The 17,169-nt window shown below is 51.1% G+C and overlaps 1 protein-coding gene across 1 annotated transcript in view; it reads left to right on the top strand.

Moving 5' to 3' along the window:
* zfpm2a (zinc finger protein, FOG family member 2a) overlaps nt 1–16,585 on the top strand; it is a 107,329-nt gene extending 90,744 nt beyond the window's left edge. The window contains exons 6-8 of the mRNA XM_084707974.1: nt 11,321–11,527; nt 12,239–12,463; nt 12,953–16,585. Of these exons, the coding sequence (XP_084564100.1) occupies nt 11,321–11,527; nt 12,239–12,463; nt 12,953–15,510 (2,990 nt within the window). The 3' untranslated portion in view covers nt 15,511–16,585. The remainder of the gene's footprint in view (nt 1–11,320; nt 11,528–12,238; nt 12,464–12,952) is intronic.
* The last annotated feature ends 584 nt before the right edge of the window (nt 16,586–17,169 follow it).

Genomic DNA, 17,169 nt, shown 5'->3' on the forward strand with positions numbered 1-17,169 from the left:
TTTTGTTTTAGCATGTGCAAATGAAGGTTGCAGGTGTCGTCCCTCCATTGAAGCGGCCTTTATGATGTTAATTAGTTGTTAGCGTAATTTCCAGCCCCAGCCATCAACCATGAGAAGTTCACAGACCCTCTGTTCACAGGGAGTCAATGCCATGGCAGCGTTTCAAGAGCCCTGAACAGGACTGCGAATGATAACGAACAGGTGATGGGGACCGATGCCCATGGCGACAGGAATTACAAAGAAAATTGAAATAGTGAGAGTGGGATGAATCATCTGGACAGCATATCAAATGTTGAAGGCACACTCAGTGCATGCCATTTGCTCATGCTGCAATAATCTGTGCTTATTTAAAAGATAAACAATGGCTGGATCTTGCGCCAGTAAATTGTGCGCATACTAGCCGTTTGTATCTGGGAGCAGCACAGAGGTTTACAGTCTCAGACACACCGTCACAGACGCCTCTACTTTATTGCACCAGTGTTTGTGCGATAGCAGTATTTATGATGCTGGAATTTATGCTGCACTGTATTACCAGTGTGTCTGTATGTGTTTGTGGGTGTGCGTGCGTGTGTGTGTACTCTTTGTCTTTGTTTCACAGTACTTCTTTAGTATTACCATGTTGTATTGTATTCGTATTGTTGTGTCTTTAAATTATTTGGGGCGGGTTCAATAGATGAAATAGAAACGTCTCATTATGTTTTGTTGCCAATAGAGTCTCACAAGGACACAGGCAACGCTCTACTTCCTCTATAGGATGAACTTGTTTACAGTAGGAGTGCTTCATCTCTTTAGTCTCACAACGGCTAATCTGAAACGAGCACAGCATTCCCAGTCTTCCTCTTCCTCCAAGTCTTCCTCTTTTGCCTCCTCCTTTTTTGTCCTCACATATTTACTCTCCCCCTTGCCGCTCATGTCCTGTTCAGATTTAAACAGCAAACATAAAATGCCAGAGATAACCTGCACCACGCTTTGGAGGGACTTGACTCCCAACATTATTTTAAAGACCAGATCTGAGAGTCTGAGCTCTGCAGTCGGGGAGCGATTATCTGCTGTGATCCCTCTCCGGTACACCAAAGTCATTCATCTGTCGATCCCCCACCCCACTCCTCCTTCTCCTCCATTCCCCCACCAGCCCCGCCACCACCCCCACCATGCAAAGGCGTACCCCTAATCATGCCGGCAGCGTGTGTCAGTCCTGTGGATGAGCGAGGCCCAGAGAGGAGAAGGGCTCTGTAAACATGGACAGGCAGCGGGGTGCCCCCACATACACACACACACACACTCTCACACACACACACTCCGCTCTGAATAAGCAAACAGGGGAAGATTTAAGGATTTGGTCGGAACCAACTTTGTAGTGGCGGCTCAGGGTTCTGTTCCGGCAGTTTCCGGGGATGCAGCCGCTGGGATATTGTTCTTAGCCCATGAGGGGCCGCTATGCGTTATAAGCTCTGTCTTTTGTCAATAGCATTACAATACAGACATTCCAATTCTCTCTTTCGTTTCTCTTCCTTTTTTTTCCTTTTTTTCTTCTAGTTTTTGAGTCAGATTTAACCATTGAGCATACCTCATAGGCCCCAGGAATCCATGTTGTCACTGCTGACTGAAGTTGACTCGTTTAGCCATGAACAAAAATAAATAAATACAAATGGCGAAAATCTTACTGTGGAAATCAGAAATCAGTCTGTGCCATTCGCACAGTATTACTGTATATAGGTCCATATATCTGCATTACGGGGCATTTGACCTCTGTCTCTGTGTTCTGAACTTTATTTTTGCCCCACTGATTAAGAATGATCATGACAGACCAGTAAATCTAGCCTTGGACTGTGGGATCCATAAATAGCCTAATACAATTGGCTGTATCAAAAGGGATGTATATTAAAAGCATCTGAGTGTTCTCTGCTGTCAGGATTCCATTATGGTGCCTGCTCTCTCCCCTTGTGTTGATACGCCAGTAATTTACAGACCGATCTTAATTGACTTATTTTCTCTGCATGTCTGTGGGTGCCTGTGTACGCACCGCAATAAGAGTGTTGTTCCTCTGTTGGGCCACACACAATGTACTGAGTTCAATTTTACCATTCATAATGAATGCAGCATCACCATTCAAATGCAGCCATAAGCACACAGCAGATAAGAATTTAATTAAATGTAGATTAAAACCAAACAGGAAAACACACTGGCTGATAATTTTTTTATCACGTCCCCTGGTCATATTCCCCCCCCCCCCCCCCTCCCTCATACTTTCGACTTGTTCTTCCTTGGGCTACGCAGATTTTCAGCTTGCCAAAAGTGGCGAAACACCTCACACACACATCTCGCTGTGGCGCCGTGAGATTGTGTAAAATGCAAAACGAGGGGCGGTCACACGATTAATCAGAATTCTGGCGTCGAGGGAGGATGGTGGTGGTGGTGGTGGTGGTGGGGGGGGGGGGGGTCGAATTAGTTGCTTCATCCCAAATTTGCATTATATTCCAAAGGACAAACCAGAGCACTGTAGGCAAGGGGAAACATATCTCTCTCTCCACACGAACAATTAGATATTTCCACAATATTGAAATAAATGTCACCTTCAGTATCAAATGTGTCCATACTTGCTAAACATGATGTTAGAGGCAGTGCCCTGAAAGCGTGCCGGGGCAGGGAGAGAGCTGAGGAGCACTGCAGCCCAGACAAGAGAGACAAGCAGAGACCTCAGGCTGCCTTGCTGCTGCACTGCACTCCACTGGGGCTGAGAGCAGCTGGGGAATACTACAGTACACTAGATTTGCGGTCGATTTTATACAAACTATTCACTTTAAATACTGTTGAACTGGTACTCGTTTTCCAACATGTTTCCTTCTTATGTGTAGTTCTAAAAGGGGATTCAAATAAAATGACTGTGAAATTCTAAATAAATTCTCACATGAAAAAAAGTAATCAAACTGATAAGTAGATATGTTGTTACATTTTGGACTTTTAAATGCTGAAGTATAACTACAGTTGTTAATTGCCTGACCATCTGCTGAAGTTATGGTCCCTCTCCCCAAAATTCCTCCACCGTTTTATTTAAACATATACATTTACCTGTGTACAGCTTCAAATTGCTGCAGCTTGCAGGTTCACTAGACACTCATTATCTGAACCAATGGCTTTTCGTCTTAGACTTATCCTACACAGACACACACGCACACACATACACACATTTAATACAACCACACACAAAGAAATCACACAGACTATTACCCTTACACAGTTCCCTGCAGTGAGGCCCTTATTAAACAAGCAGAAATAAGAAATCATCGTGTTTGTCGTCCGTTATGGTTGGGGCTGGGGATCTCTCAAGCACATGGAGGTGTTGAGGAATAGCAGCACCACCAGTACGAGCAGGGACATCGTTCTGAGCGCGCTCAAACTGGCACGAGAGTGTGCGACAGTGTGCGCCGCTCTCTGGCCAGCGCCGCACACCCTTCCCGCCACTTCCTCCTCCCGCGCCACACCACCACGGCTGATGCCGCGGTCGCTTCTGTGCCCGTCCCCCTGCCCGCCGCGCCGGTCGCTGCATCTCAGTTCCACTCTATTACCCTCACGCAAGCGATTGGCCTTTTTCTGTGGGGAAAAGAGCAATTTCCTGTCGCAGTCTGTTTGATCAAGTGCTAAACCCTTGTGATCAATGGAGAGACAGATGTCGCCTCCAGATGGCCAGGCGGTGATACCTGGGGCAGAGGGGGGCTTGCCAGGACGACAGAATGGCAACGAGCAAGGGCAGTGGCCGGGCTTGGAGCCGCAGCCATCGAGACACAATGTGACAAACGCAATTAGGCCTTTTAGCTGTAGAGTATTTATTTCGCCCAGCAAAAGCAAAGGAAAAAAAGAAAAAAAAAAGGAAATTTAATTAGCACATACTTTAAGCAATATGTAGAATTACAGGGGTGCAGGGACACAGGACATGTTGCTAGGGATTCAGCATTGGTTGGTTTGCTCAAGATTGTGTGTGTGTTTGTGCATACATGCCCATGTCTGTGTGTGGGTGTGTGTGTGCGTTTGGAGTTGTTTTCCCTCTGTGTAGTCTACAGTTAATGTGGCCATTAATTTTTACAGAGTAATGTAAATGTAAAAAAAAAAAAAAAAAACTCCCTTAACACAACAGCAGCTGTCAGGAGGTTTCTGGAAACATTTCAATTCTTTACATTCCGTTCTCACCTAGAACCATGATGTGCCATACCAAAATGGCTGACAGGTGCTCATCCCTGGCACCTCCATCCTTCTGACCCAAAAAATGAATAAACCGCCATACGCCAGGAGGTACGAACAAACCTTCCCAACGAGGAGAGACTCACATTTTATAAACATAGACATGCATTTGCATTAGGCTTGGACAGGCCATGGCTGCCTAGGATTGGCTAGGACTTGCCATGGCCAGCATCCACGCCACCACAGCCAGCAAGCCCATGTGGCGCACACAGACACAGAGCCACGTTGCAGGAGCCAGTCAGGCGCTCTCGCTCTCCCAGGAACCCTCCCGTTGGAGTGCCGCCGTTCACCTGCTCCCACAGAGGCATGGTGGGAAGGGGGGACGTGGGCCATTGGGCTGCAGCTGGGGCTCTGGGCTGGGCTCTGGGGCTGGGGAGGGGGGTTCTGGGGCTGGGGAGGGGGGTTCTGGGGGTGGGGAGGGGGGCTCTGGGGATGGGGGGGGCACTGGGGCTGGGGAGGGCTCTGTGGCTGGGGGAGGGGGCTGGAGGGGGCTCTGGGGCTGGGGAGGGGGGTTCTGGGGCTGGGGGGGGGGGAGTTCTGGACTGGGGGGGGGGTTGGCGCTCTGGGCTGTGGGGGGCTGGAGCTCCGGCAAAGGGCTGTCACAGGGGCCTCGTGCTCCCATTAGCAGGGCTGGTCAGGACGTGCAGAACCAGCATGTTCCCTCAGCAGGAGCCCTCAGTAAACACATGTCCACTAGCTGAGACCAGGCTGAGCAGGAAACCTGCAAAGGAGCCACCCACCCATGAACAAGCCACCAAAACCAGGCCACCCACAGAACCCCCACCCCCAACCAAGCACTACAACGAGGTAGATCAGAAAAACACACTATCACAACCAGGCTGTCGAGCCACAACCAGTTCCTAAAACCCAGCAGACATTGCGACAGACATCCAGTGGAGACCTGTATACAAACCTTTTCAGAGGAGAGTTCTGTGAAGCTACTTGACTTCTCTCTTCACATGAAGGGATTTTGCTGTTTGAGTTAATGAGGGTGAACGCCTTTTTAGTGTTGTCTCAGGGATTTGCCACAGACAGTGCTTGAAAATACAGAAGCACATATTTCATCCCCCAAAAAAGCATCAGAAATCAAACATGTTTTCAATTAACTTTTACATTTTTTATAAAAAATGATTTAGTAGAATAAATGTCCCTGTAATCTTCATCTACATTTTTTTTTGTGTTGTGCAAATTGGTTGTTCAATTTTTTGTTCCTTATTGCTGGTCTTGTATACTCTTGTGTGTTTGTTCATGTGATTTTCCACATTAATTGTCTATCGTAAACAAATATATTTCATGTTCAACTTATTTTCCAATTGTACACTTCTAATAGCCCTATAAAACAAGCCATTTCCATTCACATTTATCTCTCTCATTCAAGACTGTAGCCAAACAGACAGACCGACACTTGGCAATATAATTCTAACTGCAGAGAAAAAATCTTCTACACTCTCCTGGGAGTAGCCGCTGAAAAAAATTGGTCTAATTATGAAAGGAACCGTCCCATTTTCACGCAGTGGCAAATCATTTCCTCAATCAGATCATTGCAAGGAAAAGGAAATGTTCTTCAAATTAAAATATTGAATTTCTCCAAAGTCAGACATCTTGACAGTAGAATGGGACTGTTCGGTGTCTTGTATCGTGGTCGTGTAATGTCTTTGTTACCCGAGAATGTATACAGTAGAGAGAGTGTGCATGGCTCTCCTGGGAGACCCTTTCTAATTTGTGGATTGTGACCCTGGTGCCGTTAGCTCAAGGCCATGCAGGAGCTCTAGTGCTGGCTATCGTCTGCTAAACACTTGGTGCTAAAATTAGCCCGGACCGCACTATAGTGTCGGTGACTTGTGAGTGTGTGCTTGGTGTCAGAGGAAGCTAGCTTCCGTGAACACATATTTACCTAACAATGCTTCATAAAACCACCCTGTCACGTCCCATCAGTAGCAGAAGAAATCCTTCACTCTGTCTCAGACAATGTGCTTTTGTTATGTTTGAAATCACTTGGCTGTTGGGTATTATTGTGTACATGTCGTATGTATGATGTGTAGCAGCAGTGTTACTGACAAAAACAATATAGATGTTTGTATAGAAATACGTGCTAAACAGCATTAATATCCAAAAAGAAATAGAAACCTACCTGCCTGCCTGCCTGACTCCCTGGCTGCCTGCCTGCCTGCCTGCCTGTCTGTCTGTCTGTCTGTCTGCCAGTTTGCCAGCCTACCTGCTTGCCAGCCAACCTGCCAGTCTGTCTGTCTGTCTTGCAATGGCACTGTATTTGAAGAGTCTCGGTATAAGATGAAACTTCCTCTCGTGTGGTGACAAGGCTGAGCTCTAGCATGAGAAGAGTGCCTCTTAGTGGTGAAACACACGCATGGACAGGACGGTGTGAATGCTAGTGCATTCCTATGGAGCAAGGGGAAATATTATAGTTCTACATGTATGGTTGATTACATATGGGACACACGAACGCACATTTTCAGCTTCTGTGTTTAAGCACCTGAAAGGCACTGTTTAATCACAATCCCCAAATTGACAGCGATGTCATTTTCATCGACCTCGTTTGACTGAGAAGTGTTCGGAGCCATGCCATCGGTGTCCATGTTGTCCTTCAGTCCATCTCAGTGGTGTCCTCTGCTTGTTCTTGGTTGTGTTGATGTGCTCTTCTGAAAGCCTCCTGTTCACCTTCTTATTCAGACAGCGTCAAAATCATCCAACATTATTTGAGGAAAGGAATTTGTTCAGACTTGCTCGTTTTCTCACAAGCAGATGAGCCTACTGTACAAGGATAGCCCGCTGTTGAGTGTGGCGGAGTAGAAAGGTATAGAGTAGAATACCGCAGTGAATAATAGAATTGTATTTACTGTCTCTTGTTGCTGCTGGGGAAGTTGTCAGTGCGCTGGCTGAGTGCAGGGGGCCCACACCGTGGTTCAGGGCCCAGGCATCCATGCTCATCGGCAGGACCTACTTGATATTCGTATGTGCCATGAGGCTGGGGCGGGGCGAGGGGCTGAGGCTGATCTGGAGACAAGAGGAGAGGTCTTTAATTAGAAACCTCTCAGTAGCCCATGGCTACGACGGCCCTGCTTTACAATTAAGCCCAGTAGTTGGCAGGCTGCCGGTGGACAGAAACGAGACCTTTCAGGACTCACGTAATCAGAACCGGGAAATATTTGCGGGGGGGGTGGGGGGGGGGGGGGGGGTTGGAGGAACACTGGTTGCAAATTGCTGTCAAGCTTTTAGTGGCTGGTCAAGGAGAGGCGAGGTCAGAATTGACCTTCGTCCTTGGTTCAAATGGTGGAAATTCACCTCTTTTTACAAGTGTTTTACAAGGTGCAATTTGGCTCAAATGATGTGCTCTTGCTTCACCTCTACTGGCACTCCGTTAGCAAGAGGGAGTTAGAGCAGCCATGATGACTCACAAATACAATCCGTCAGTGACACCAGTCAGTCGGCACCCGCGTGCAACCAATTACATGATTTCTCTAAACCAGAGAATCCTCTTGAGTCGTAGGTTTTGTAGTTGTACACCTTCAGTTGCAGGTGTGACCTGGGCGTGTTACCAAAACTACAACAGCCACCCCTTCCAAGTGGAGCATAGCTGCAGTGGAACGGGAAGGTCTCCAGCATGGTAAAGACTTCCGCAGCGCTACTTTGGTCAGACAGATGGCAAGAGAGGAAGAGCTGATGTGCTTAACTACGCATTTTACAGCAAACTATTAAAGAGCTGTGATGTTTACACACACCAGCGTTTGAATACCTGTCTTCGGGCCAGTTTAATTATACCAGGCCTTCTGTTATTGGTTTAGCTTTGTTGTCTCGCAGGCCCCAAACGAGGAAGGAGAGATTTGTTTGTGCTTTCATTAAGATACGAAGCCCGGTGGCACTGGGAGGAGGGGACGGACCAGGAAGTGTTTCATTCCAGCTCAAGTATCTGGTCCTCCGCCGCCCACCACGCGTCTACAGATACTGTAGTGTACACACCCATGTGCTCCTAAAGACATGTAAAGCCGGGAAATTAAAAATGGCCTCTGATGCCTGACTTTGAAATCTCTCGGGGCTTGGCGAGGAGTGGAGGGGGTGGAGGGGGTGGGGGGGGGACGGGGGACATACAAGCTGCCTTATTTCCCATACGATTCATCCTGTTTGATTAGTGAAGTACTTCGCTATAACCAGGGCTCGCTTAATTTTGTTTCTTGAATTCCTTCATATGTTCATCTTTAACTGCATGTTCAATGAACCATTAATCAAAGGGAGAAAGAGGGGAGAGGGGAGAGGGGGGAGGGGGGGGGGGGGGGGGTTGGAGGGCATGTAGCCAGAGGAGCCTCAGTCTCTGGGCTGCTCTGTGCTGGTGAACGTTGTACTGAGAGACCGCAGAAAGCAGTGGTTTTTAATTATCTGGACTACGTACAGGATGCCGTTTTTTGATTGTTTTAATGAAGCAGCTGGCCTATTGTCTCCGCTTAATTCCCCCATTGTTTTTAGAATATGTCATAGTTCTTTATTCTTTTATCAGGTGCTCTGCAGGAGGAATGAGACAATGGCCCTCATTCCAACTGCATTGGCCACTGCACAAAGGCAGCTGTAGCGGACAGCAAACCGGCAAACAAGTGCAAATCACACAAGCACCACTTCTCAGACCTTTCCCCCAGTTTGAGACTTTGCGAGCATGCTCTCTGGCACCACCGCTTGACCCCGCCTCCCTGTGAGGCGCGCCGCATGCCGATCACACCTGCCCGCGGGGGGGGGGGCAGAGCGCCCGCGGGTACCCTAACCCTGTGACCCGGAAGAAGAACGATGAAAGGTCCAATCTGGGGGTCACCGAGGTCTTCTGAGCCCCCCCTCCCCCCCCCCCCTCCACATTGTCTTTGCCCACCTGACCGGCAGCGGAGCAGGCCGCTGGGCTCAGCTTCTGAATGAGCTCTGATATGTCAGCATCCGCATCAGAAATGTAAAGTTGCCGCGAATGAGCCAGGAGAGTGGAAACAGTCCCTCAGTCAACACTGCAGCGCTGCACCTGAGAGTCGCAGACACCTTCTCACCTCACTGGGTCTTCAACCCTGCTCTATCTCTCTCATTAACGACCCCAGTCAGTGAGTATCTCATGTCGTGGGTTCAAATCACAACCCAATTTGATTTGCAGTCCCTCTTTTTAGCATAGCGAGTTGACTTTTAGACAGTTTTTGGAGTATTCCTAAACCAACATCTACAGCTTTAGCTTAGCAATTCTGACCGGGCCTTGTGTTCCTCAGGTTCGAATCCCACCCCCCTTGCATCGGTATGTTGTCGTGTCGTTGGCAGCTTGTCTCCGCTGCAGCCAGCGAGGTATCGTCTAGTCAGCCTAGGTGCTTTGTGACGATGTGACAAACCCACATTGTACTCCAGCACTGTACCTCACACCAAAACACACAGCGAAATGCGACGAGCGACCGCTGAGCGGCGAAGCTTGTCAACGCGTTCACGTCCGGACGCTCTCCTGAAGTCTATCTCAGCATGGGATTCATTAGCCTGAGGGGGAGAGCGCTCCGGCGCGGCCTATCTGCCATCAAGGCCTGTGAGGAGGCAGTGATCTGAGACAGAGGCTGTATCAGCTCCCAGGGTCTCCCCCCCCCTCCCCCGTCGCTCCCCCACCTCCGAGCATCTGCGCGGGGGGGTCGCCTACGGAGCGGAAGGCTGTTCGGGGCGGCGCGCGCCCACGATCCGGCTCGCTCCATTGTCGCCGGCGGGGGCCCCGCGTCGCCCCATAGCGGTGACGCGGGCGGACGGCGAGGAGCGGTTTGGTTATTTGAAGAAAGAGATCCAAATGGATAAGGGAGCCTCTGCAGGGCTGTGTGGAGAGCGGAAGCGGGAGCGGCGCGGAGCGCGTCTCTGCTCTCGTCACGCCAGATTGGCCCGTAGATACAGCCTGCTCTTCAAAGCAGCGCTCGCACACACACACCTGTGTGCACGCACGCACACAGACATATTTGTACTCTCTCGAACCCACACACACCCCATAACTGACAGATTTGCGCACAACTAAACACACCATCTACCCATACCAGCACTGGAAAGTGCTTTCATTACTGCCAGATGCCAGTTAGAAACGTGCTTAATTCCCCAGTGCTGGGACACAAAGTCTGATCGCCCCTAAAGGGAGGATCCGCACCCTTGCTCAAGCCGGATGAGAGATGTTATGGCGTGGGAGGTGTCTAGAGACAGGAAACATTCACGCCGCATTTCATCATGGCAGCATAAATGATCGCTCGTGTCCACCACTTCGTTTGACTTATTGCGACGAGAGCTTCTCCAGAGGCCGGGGCCCTGGAGATTCGACTCATTGAAGGACTGCCCAGGTGCATGGGAGAGTCGTATATAGGTTCTGTGTAAACATGAGTAACGTGTTCCTCCGGGTCCACTGTTCGGCGTCCCCTCCAACCTGCCTTCACTCTGCTCCTGCTCTGGCGCTCTGTTCTGGAACAGCTGGCACCCCAATCTCTGCTCCTCTCTCATCCTGACGCTCCGACGGCAATGTTTGCACATCTTTGAAAGCTAACAGCATGCTTTAATTAATTGTCCAGCTTTTCTCTGAAACAATGTCCTAATTCTGCCATTTAGAGGGAGCGTATCATAGGTTGTTGTTATCGCCGCTGCCAGATTTTTGTAAATAGTCATATTAAAAACTTTAATCTCTTCAATGGGAGAGGAAGTGCTGCTGCACAGCCTGTCATGTGCTGAGATAAATATTATCTAAGCTAAAACCTTCTCGTCCGTCCCCCCCCCCCACTTTCCCTCCCTCCCTGCCTCCCCCGTCCTCTCGTCCCTGCTCTGACTTAATGAATATGTTCAGAAGATTTCAGAGGAACGTTTAATCCCGAAACACAACAATGTAATAAAGGAAGGAGACCAGCCTCGCTGTGCTTCGAGGTTCTGCCACGCGACACTCCTGTGTGTGTGTGAATGTTTGGTCTTACTTTACCTCTGCTGAACCTGGAGGTTGGAGTCCCCCAAGTACTTTCTGTTGCGTGTCACATGAAGTACCATTTGCCATTTGATTTACTCGTCTGTCTCCATCTCTTCCTCCCTCTACCCCCCCCCCCCCCTCCCTCTCCAGGTGGCCAGCTCTGGTGCACCACCACCAAGAACATCATGGAGGGTGAGGAGCTGGTGGCGTTTGCGGTGGACTTTGACTCTCGCCTGCAGGCGGTGAACCACATGTCCCTGAGCGAGGGCATGTACCCGGCCAGGCTGCTGGACTCCATCCAGCTCCTCCCCCAGCAGGCCGCCATGGCCTCCATCCTGCCCACCGCCATCGTCAACAGTAAGTGGGACACGTTCACACACACACACACACACACACACAAACACACACCATGGATATAAACCCACCCCAGTTCACACGCTTACCTCAGGCACGGGCGTTCACGCATTCACATACTGTACACTGCCACGGAGCTACTGGCTAACTCACAGTCCCCTCGACACGCACACGCTCGCACGCGTCCTCGGTACGACCAGGCTGCAGTCACCTGTTTGACCGGGAGGCGTGTCTCCAGCAGGCCTAGATTATCCCAGATGAGTCTCTGTGGCTGCGATAAGAGGGCTGACCTTCAGTTAGGGTTCACACAAACACTCCCAGGCTCAGGCTAACCTGTTAATTGCAAAATACAAGCCCCATGCAAATAAGTGTGTTTGTTTACTTAATAAGGGCTATCGGAGTTCAGGCCGACAGGGAGGCTTCCGCAAGCAGATGGGCCAGTGTTCTCGTTTGCCCTTGAGAAAGGGCAGCGGCGTAGTGGTGGAGACTTACAGGGATATGGGAGGATTTTCTAGTTTTCACGCAAGCTTTGTGCGTGTGTGTGTGTGTGTTTGAGAGGCGGACTGCCCACCTGCCTGCCTGCGACACCCGGCCAATGAGTTTGCGAGCTCGTGTGTCGTCGTAGTCGCGTTTGTACGTACCCGTGTGCCCGCCATCACACCTTACCTCTCTCTCTCTCTCTCTCTCTCTCTATCTGTGTGCTCGCCCCTCCAGAGGACATCTTTCCCTGCAAGGCGTGTGGCATCTGGTACCGGAGCGAGAGGAACCTGCAGGCCCACCTCATGTACTACTGCAGCGGCAGGCAGAGGGAGCCAGAGACGCCCACCGAGGACAACGACAACAGCCCCCACCAGACCCCCCACCTCTGCCCCTTCCCACAGTGCAACAAGAGCTTCTCTGGAGCCCGGGCCCTGGAGATGCATCTGAGCACACACAGCGGTGAGCGGAGACACGGGCGCCCTTTAGCTCATTTTAGCTTAGCTTAGCTTCAGTAACTCTTCCCCTCGCCTCACCCCCCCATTACATGCAGGACTTTCTTGTTGCCTGCGACACGCCAGCACTCTCAGCACAGGGCTACACTTCGTCACTAAAGTATATCGTCGAACCACCACTGCTACAGTTTCACCAAGCTTCAGAGAAAAACACTGTCAACAAGCCATTGAAATAAAGTGACGTTGTGCGCCCAGCTTAGTCAGTTGACAGTTCGTCTCTCAGAAGGAAAATCAATTGATGAATAAAAAGCACCGGGAAGGAGTGAGCGTGGCGTGATGGGCGTTTGCATTGAACATGACTGCAGAGAGAGAGAGAGAGAGAGGCAGAGAGAGAGAGAGAGAGAGAGAGAGAGGCAGAGAGAGAGAGAGAGAGAGAGAGAGAGAGAGAGTGGGAGGCTGGAGTCTCACCCGTTTTCCTCTTTTATCTCCCTTGCAGGTGTCAAAATGGAAGAGAGCCTCCCTCCTGGCACCAGCTTGAAATGCACAATCTGTAACTACACGGCGGATTCTCTCATAACATTCCAGCACCACATCCTGTCTCATCTGTCACAGGCGGCCTTCAGATGCAATCACTGCCACATCGGCTTCCAGAGCCACAGGGAGCTCCTGCAGCACCAGGACTTACACGGCCACGGAGGCAAGCTCCACAGGGAGGCGGACGGCACCGAGCTGTCCCCCCGGGGGGGTCTGGAGGACGGGCTGCAGCAGGTCCGGGCCGCGGGGGGGGCCGAGCTGGGCGCCAGGAAGGACCTCCTCCTGGGGAGTCCCAAGGTCACCCTGGGCAAGGAGGCGAGCGCCGGCGAGGGAGACGGCGAGAAGGGCGAGAAGAAGCCCCCCATGCTGTCGGCCCAGAAGGGGGACCACCCGGGCAGCAAGGCCAGCTTCTCCTACACCCGGATCAAGTCGGAGCCCTCCAGCCCCCGCCTGGCCTCCTCCCCCGTCCAGCACAACATGGGCCCCACATTCCCCATGGGCCCCTTCCTGTCCCAGTTTGCCTTCTCCCAGGACATCTCCGTGGTGCCCCAGGCCTCGGAGATCCTGGCGAAGATGTCGGAGCTGGTCCACCGGAGGCTACGCCACGGAGGCAGCAGCTACCCCCCGGTCATCTACAGCCCGCTCATGCCCAAAGGAGCCACCTGCTTCGAATGCAATATCACTTTCAACAACCTGGACAACTACCTGGTCCACAAAAAGCACTACTGCAACAGCCGCTGGCAGCACATGGCCAAGTCGCCGGACTTCTCCAGCCTGGCGGACAAGGTGCCCGAGGCGGTGAGCCCCAGCAGCGGGCACAGCTCCGTCAGCCTGCTGCCCGGCTGCCACCCCGCCGAAGCCGACAACCACCTGATGCAGTCGGCCAGCCTCAACCCCAGCGTCCTGGACATGATCAATGCCGGGGCCAAGGGGCCCGACAAGGAGCTGGCGGGCCTGGGGAAGAAGGGGACCAGCCCTCCGGGGCCGGAGGAGAGGCTGAACGGGAAGCCGGGGGAGGTGAAGAGCCCCGGCGGCCCCACCCTGGTGGAGAACGACAACGACCCCAACAAGACGACGTGCGAGGCCTGCAACATCACCTTCAGCCGCCACGAGACCTTCATGGTGCACAAGCAGTACTACTGCGCCACGCGCCACGACCCCCCCATGAAGCGCATGTCAGCCAACAAGGTTCCCTCCATGCAGAGGACCATGAGGACGCGCAAGCGCAGGAAGATGTACGAGATGTGTCTCCCCGAGCAGGACCACCAGAGACCCCCCATGGGCCAGCCCGGGTACCTGGGGGTGGGAGGGCCTCCCCTGGGGAACCCCTGCACCTCCCACGAGGCGGCGGAGAGCTTGGCGGAGCGCTTTCACCCCCGCTGTGACATCTTCCCAGGCATGGTGCCCAAACACCTGGAGGCCTCGCTCACCGTCACCAAGCCCATCATGGCACCCAAATGCAATTCCACCATGGACCAGCAGGAGATGGACGCCCCCATCGACCTCAGCAAAAAATGCTCGCCCGTCCCCGACAAGACGTGTAGCTCTCCTAAAAGACTGTTGGACTATCACGAATGTACGGTGTGCAAGATCAGTTTTAACAAGGTGGAGAATTACCTCGCGCATAAACAGAACTTTTGCCCCGGGACCGCGGCCGCCACGGCCCCTCACGGCGGGGAGCTGGGAGGCCCGGAGGCGTCCGCCATGTTCCCGGAGGTGAAGAGCGAGGCCAACAGCCTGGACGACCTCTACGAGAAGAGCCCCGGGAAGGGGGAGAAGAACGGCGGCGGGAAGCTGCTGGGGCAGAACGGGGGGCTGTTCCCCCCACACCTGGGCCCCACCCCTGGACTCAAACCCTTCAGCGAGGCCCAGCTCCTCCAGGCTAAAGATGACAACAAGAACCCCTTCCTGCCCCACTGCCTCTACCCCGGCGCCATCAAGAAGGCGAAAGGCGCGGAGCAGATCTCGCCGTACTTCGGCATCAAGCCCACCGACTACGTGGGCGCCGGAGGGCTGGTGCTGCAGGGGGAGTCGAGCAGCGAGCAGGACCCGCCCACCACCAACGGTGGTGGAGGGGCGGAGCTGGGGAGAGACCCACCCCCGGCCACCGCCAATGGCATCCCCCACCCCAGCAAGGAGCCTCTTCCGCTGCTGCCCAAGAACCGGGGGATGGTGATCATGAACGGGGGGCATAAACCAGAGGAACGCTCAGGCACCGCCCCACCCCAGCAGGAGAACCAGAACCGGAGCCACACCCCCCAGCAGCCCGACGGCCACCCCTCGCCGACGTGGGGCGCCGTGGAGAACCCCGGCGACTCCAACGAGAACGTGTCGCCCGCCTCCAAGTCCCCGACCGAGGAGGCCGTTCCCGCGGCAACCAAAGGGGTGAACGGCTCGCCCCCGGGGACAGGAAGTGGGAAGTACTGCCGCCTGTGCGACATCCAGTTCAACAACCTGTCAAACTTTATCACCCACAAGAAGTTTTACTGTTCGTCACATGCTGCTGAGCACGTGAAATGAAGGATTTCTTCGCTTTCCTGTCCCTCCCTTTTTCCTCTTTCTCCTCCTCCTCCTCCTCCTCCCCCTTTCTTTCCTCACTGTTTGGGTACTCTGTTGTGTCTGGGGTTAGTGCATCTCGCAGTTGTTGATGCTGCTTGTGGACAATCAAGAGAAGCTTCATCCTTCTTCGTTTCAGACTTTAATGCAAAACCATTGGTAAAAAAGAAAACAGGAAAAAAAAATGAATCAAGAGTAATATTGGTGCCACTTTCACACTTATTTATTTTACAATCAGTATTAATAGAAGTAGTGATCTTAATTTAAAATTCAAAATGAAATTTATATCAGAGTTGTTTGTAATGTTATTGTATAGTCATTCTCGTGTAGCACACATATTGTTTACACTGTAATGTAGGCTCAATGAAACAGTAGACAGAAGACAAAATGAGATGCATTTTAGACACAAAAATAGCTACTGAGGCACTTGTGTATTCCTTTTTTGCTGTACCAGTTCTTGTATATGCCGCGATGTCGCCTGCAGCCTGTTCTCACGGCCCCACAATCCCCCTCTGAGGTCCTGAGGAGCGTCTGGGCTGCTGCGTCTCACATTAGGGCATACACACATGGCTTTGCATCCGTACGTGGCTGTTTGTCTCTGTCTCTTTTCTTAAATTCAACACGTGGACGTTCTCCTCGGGATGGCAGCATTCTTGTATAGTACTCGTATTTCTGTTTTGCTGACACACTTCGATCTCTCCCCTTTTTGGAAAAATTTGCTCTCGATGCAATACTTTGTAAATGAGGGACACGTTACTGAAAGCAGTATTATGTATGAGTGGGGAACTGTGCATATAATATTTGTAACCCCGTAGAAAAAAATGAAATTGTACAAGAATTAAGTTTATTGCTGAAGAACAGGATAGGTGGGCTGTTGCCTGGGGTTACTGATACTGTAAATGATCATTCCAGTGTCCTGATTATGGGAGAAAAAATGTTTCTTAAAAAACGTTGTTGCTATGCATGTATATGGATGGAATACAATTCCAGATCTGTTGGAAATTTTTATTTTGATGTGGTGTCATAATTAAACTTAAATCCTCAGGATAACTTCACGACGTTTGGTCTTTCTTTCTCTCAAACAGCCATATTTATGTAAACGGAACACGGTTACAGTATACAGTTGTGGATCTGCAGAGATCAAACCACAAGACAGCTTAGAGGTAGAAAAACAAAAAAAAATTATATTTACTTTGGCTGTGAGGCACAACTGTTAAATATCTGCACTTGTAATTAAATACAAAATCAAGTATTCTCCAGTAGGAAACCTACCCTGAACAGAACCTCAAAATAAGACTGGAGACTTATACAGAACTCCATGTCACATGACACTTTCATTTGATAGTAGGTAATGATTCTTTAAAAAAATAAAAAATAAATGTTTGTCCATGATGTGTAGGCTAATGAAGCTCTCTGAGACTTTTTTAGCATCACAGACCACACAGTGGAATGTCAATTTCTAATTTTGGGATTGGCTCACTACATCCCAGACAGTTATGTTCCAGCAATCCTGTTCCAGCCAATCGCCTTGGGCGACCTGGGCTTTCCTCCTTGTTTTTTTTTGTGAAACCACTGTCAATCAAACTCAAGCTGGAGGAAGGCGTAAAAGTTCAGACAAAAATC

The sequence above is a fragment of the Hypomesus nipponensis genome, chromosome 2 (assembly GCF_054491055.1).
Source record: "Hypomesus nipponensis isolate SF chromosome 2, ASM5449105v1, whole genome shotgun sequence".
Classification (NCBI taxonomy): Eukaryota; Metazoa; Chordata; class Actinopteri; order Osmeriformes; family Osmeridae; genus Hypomesus; species Hypomesus nipponensis.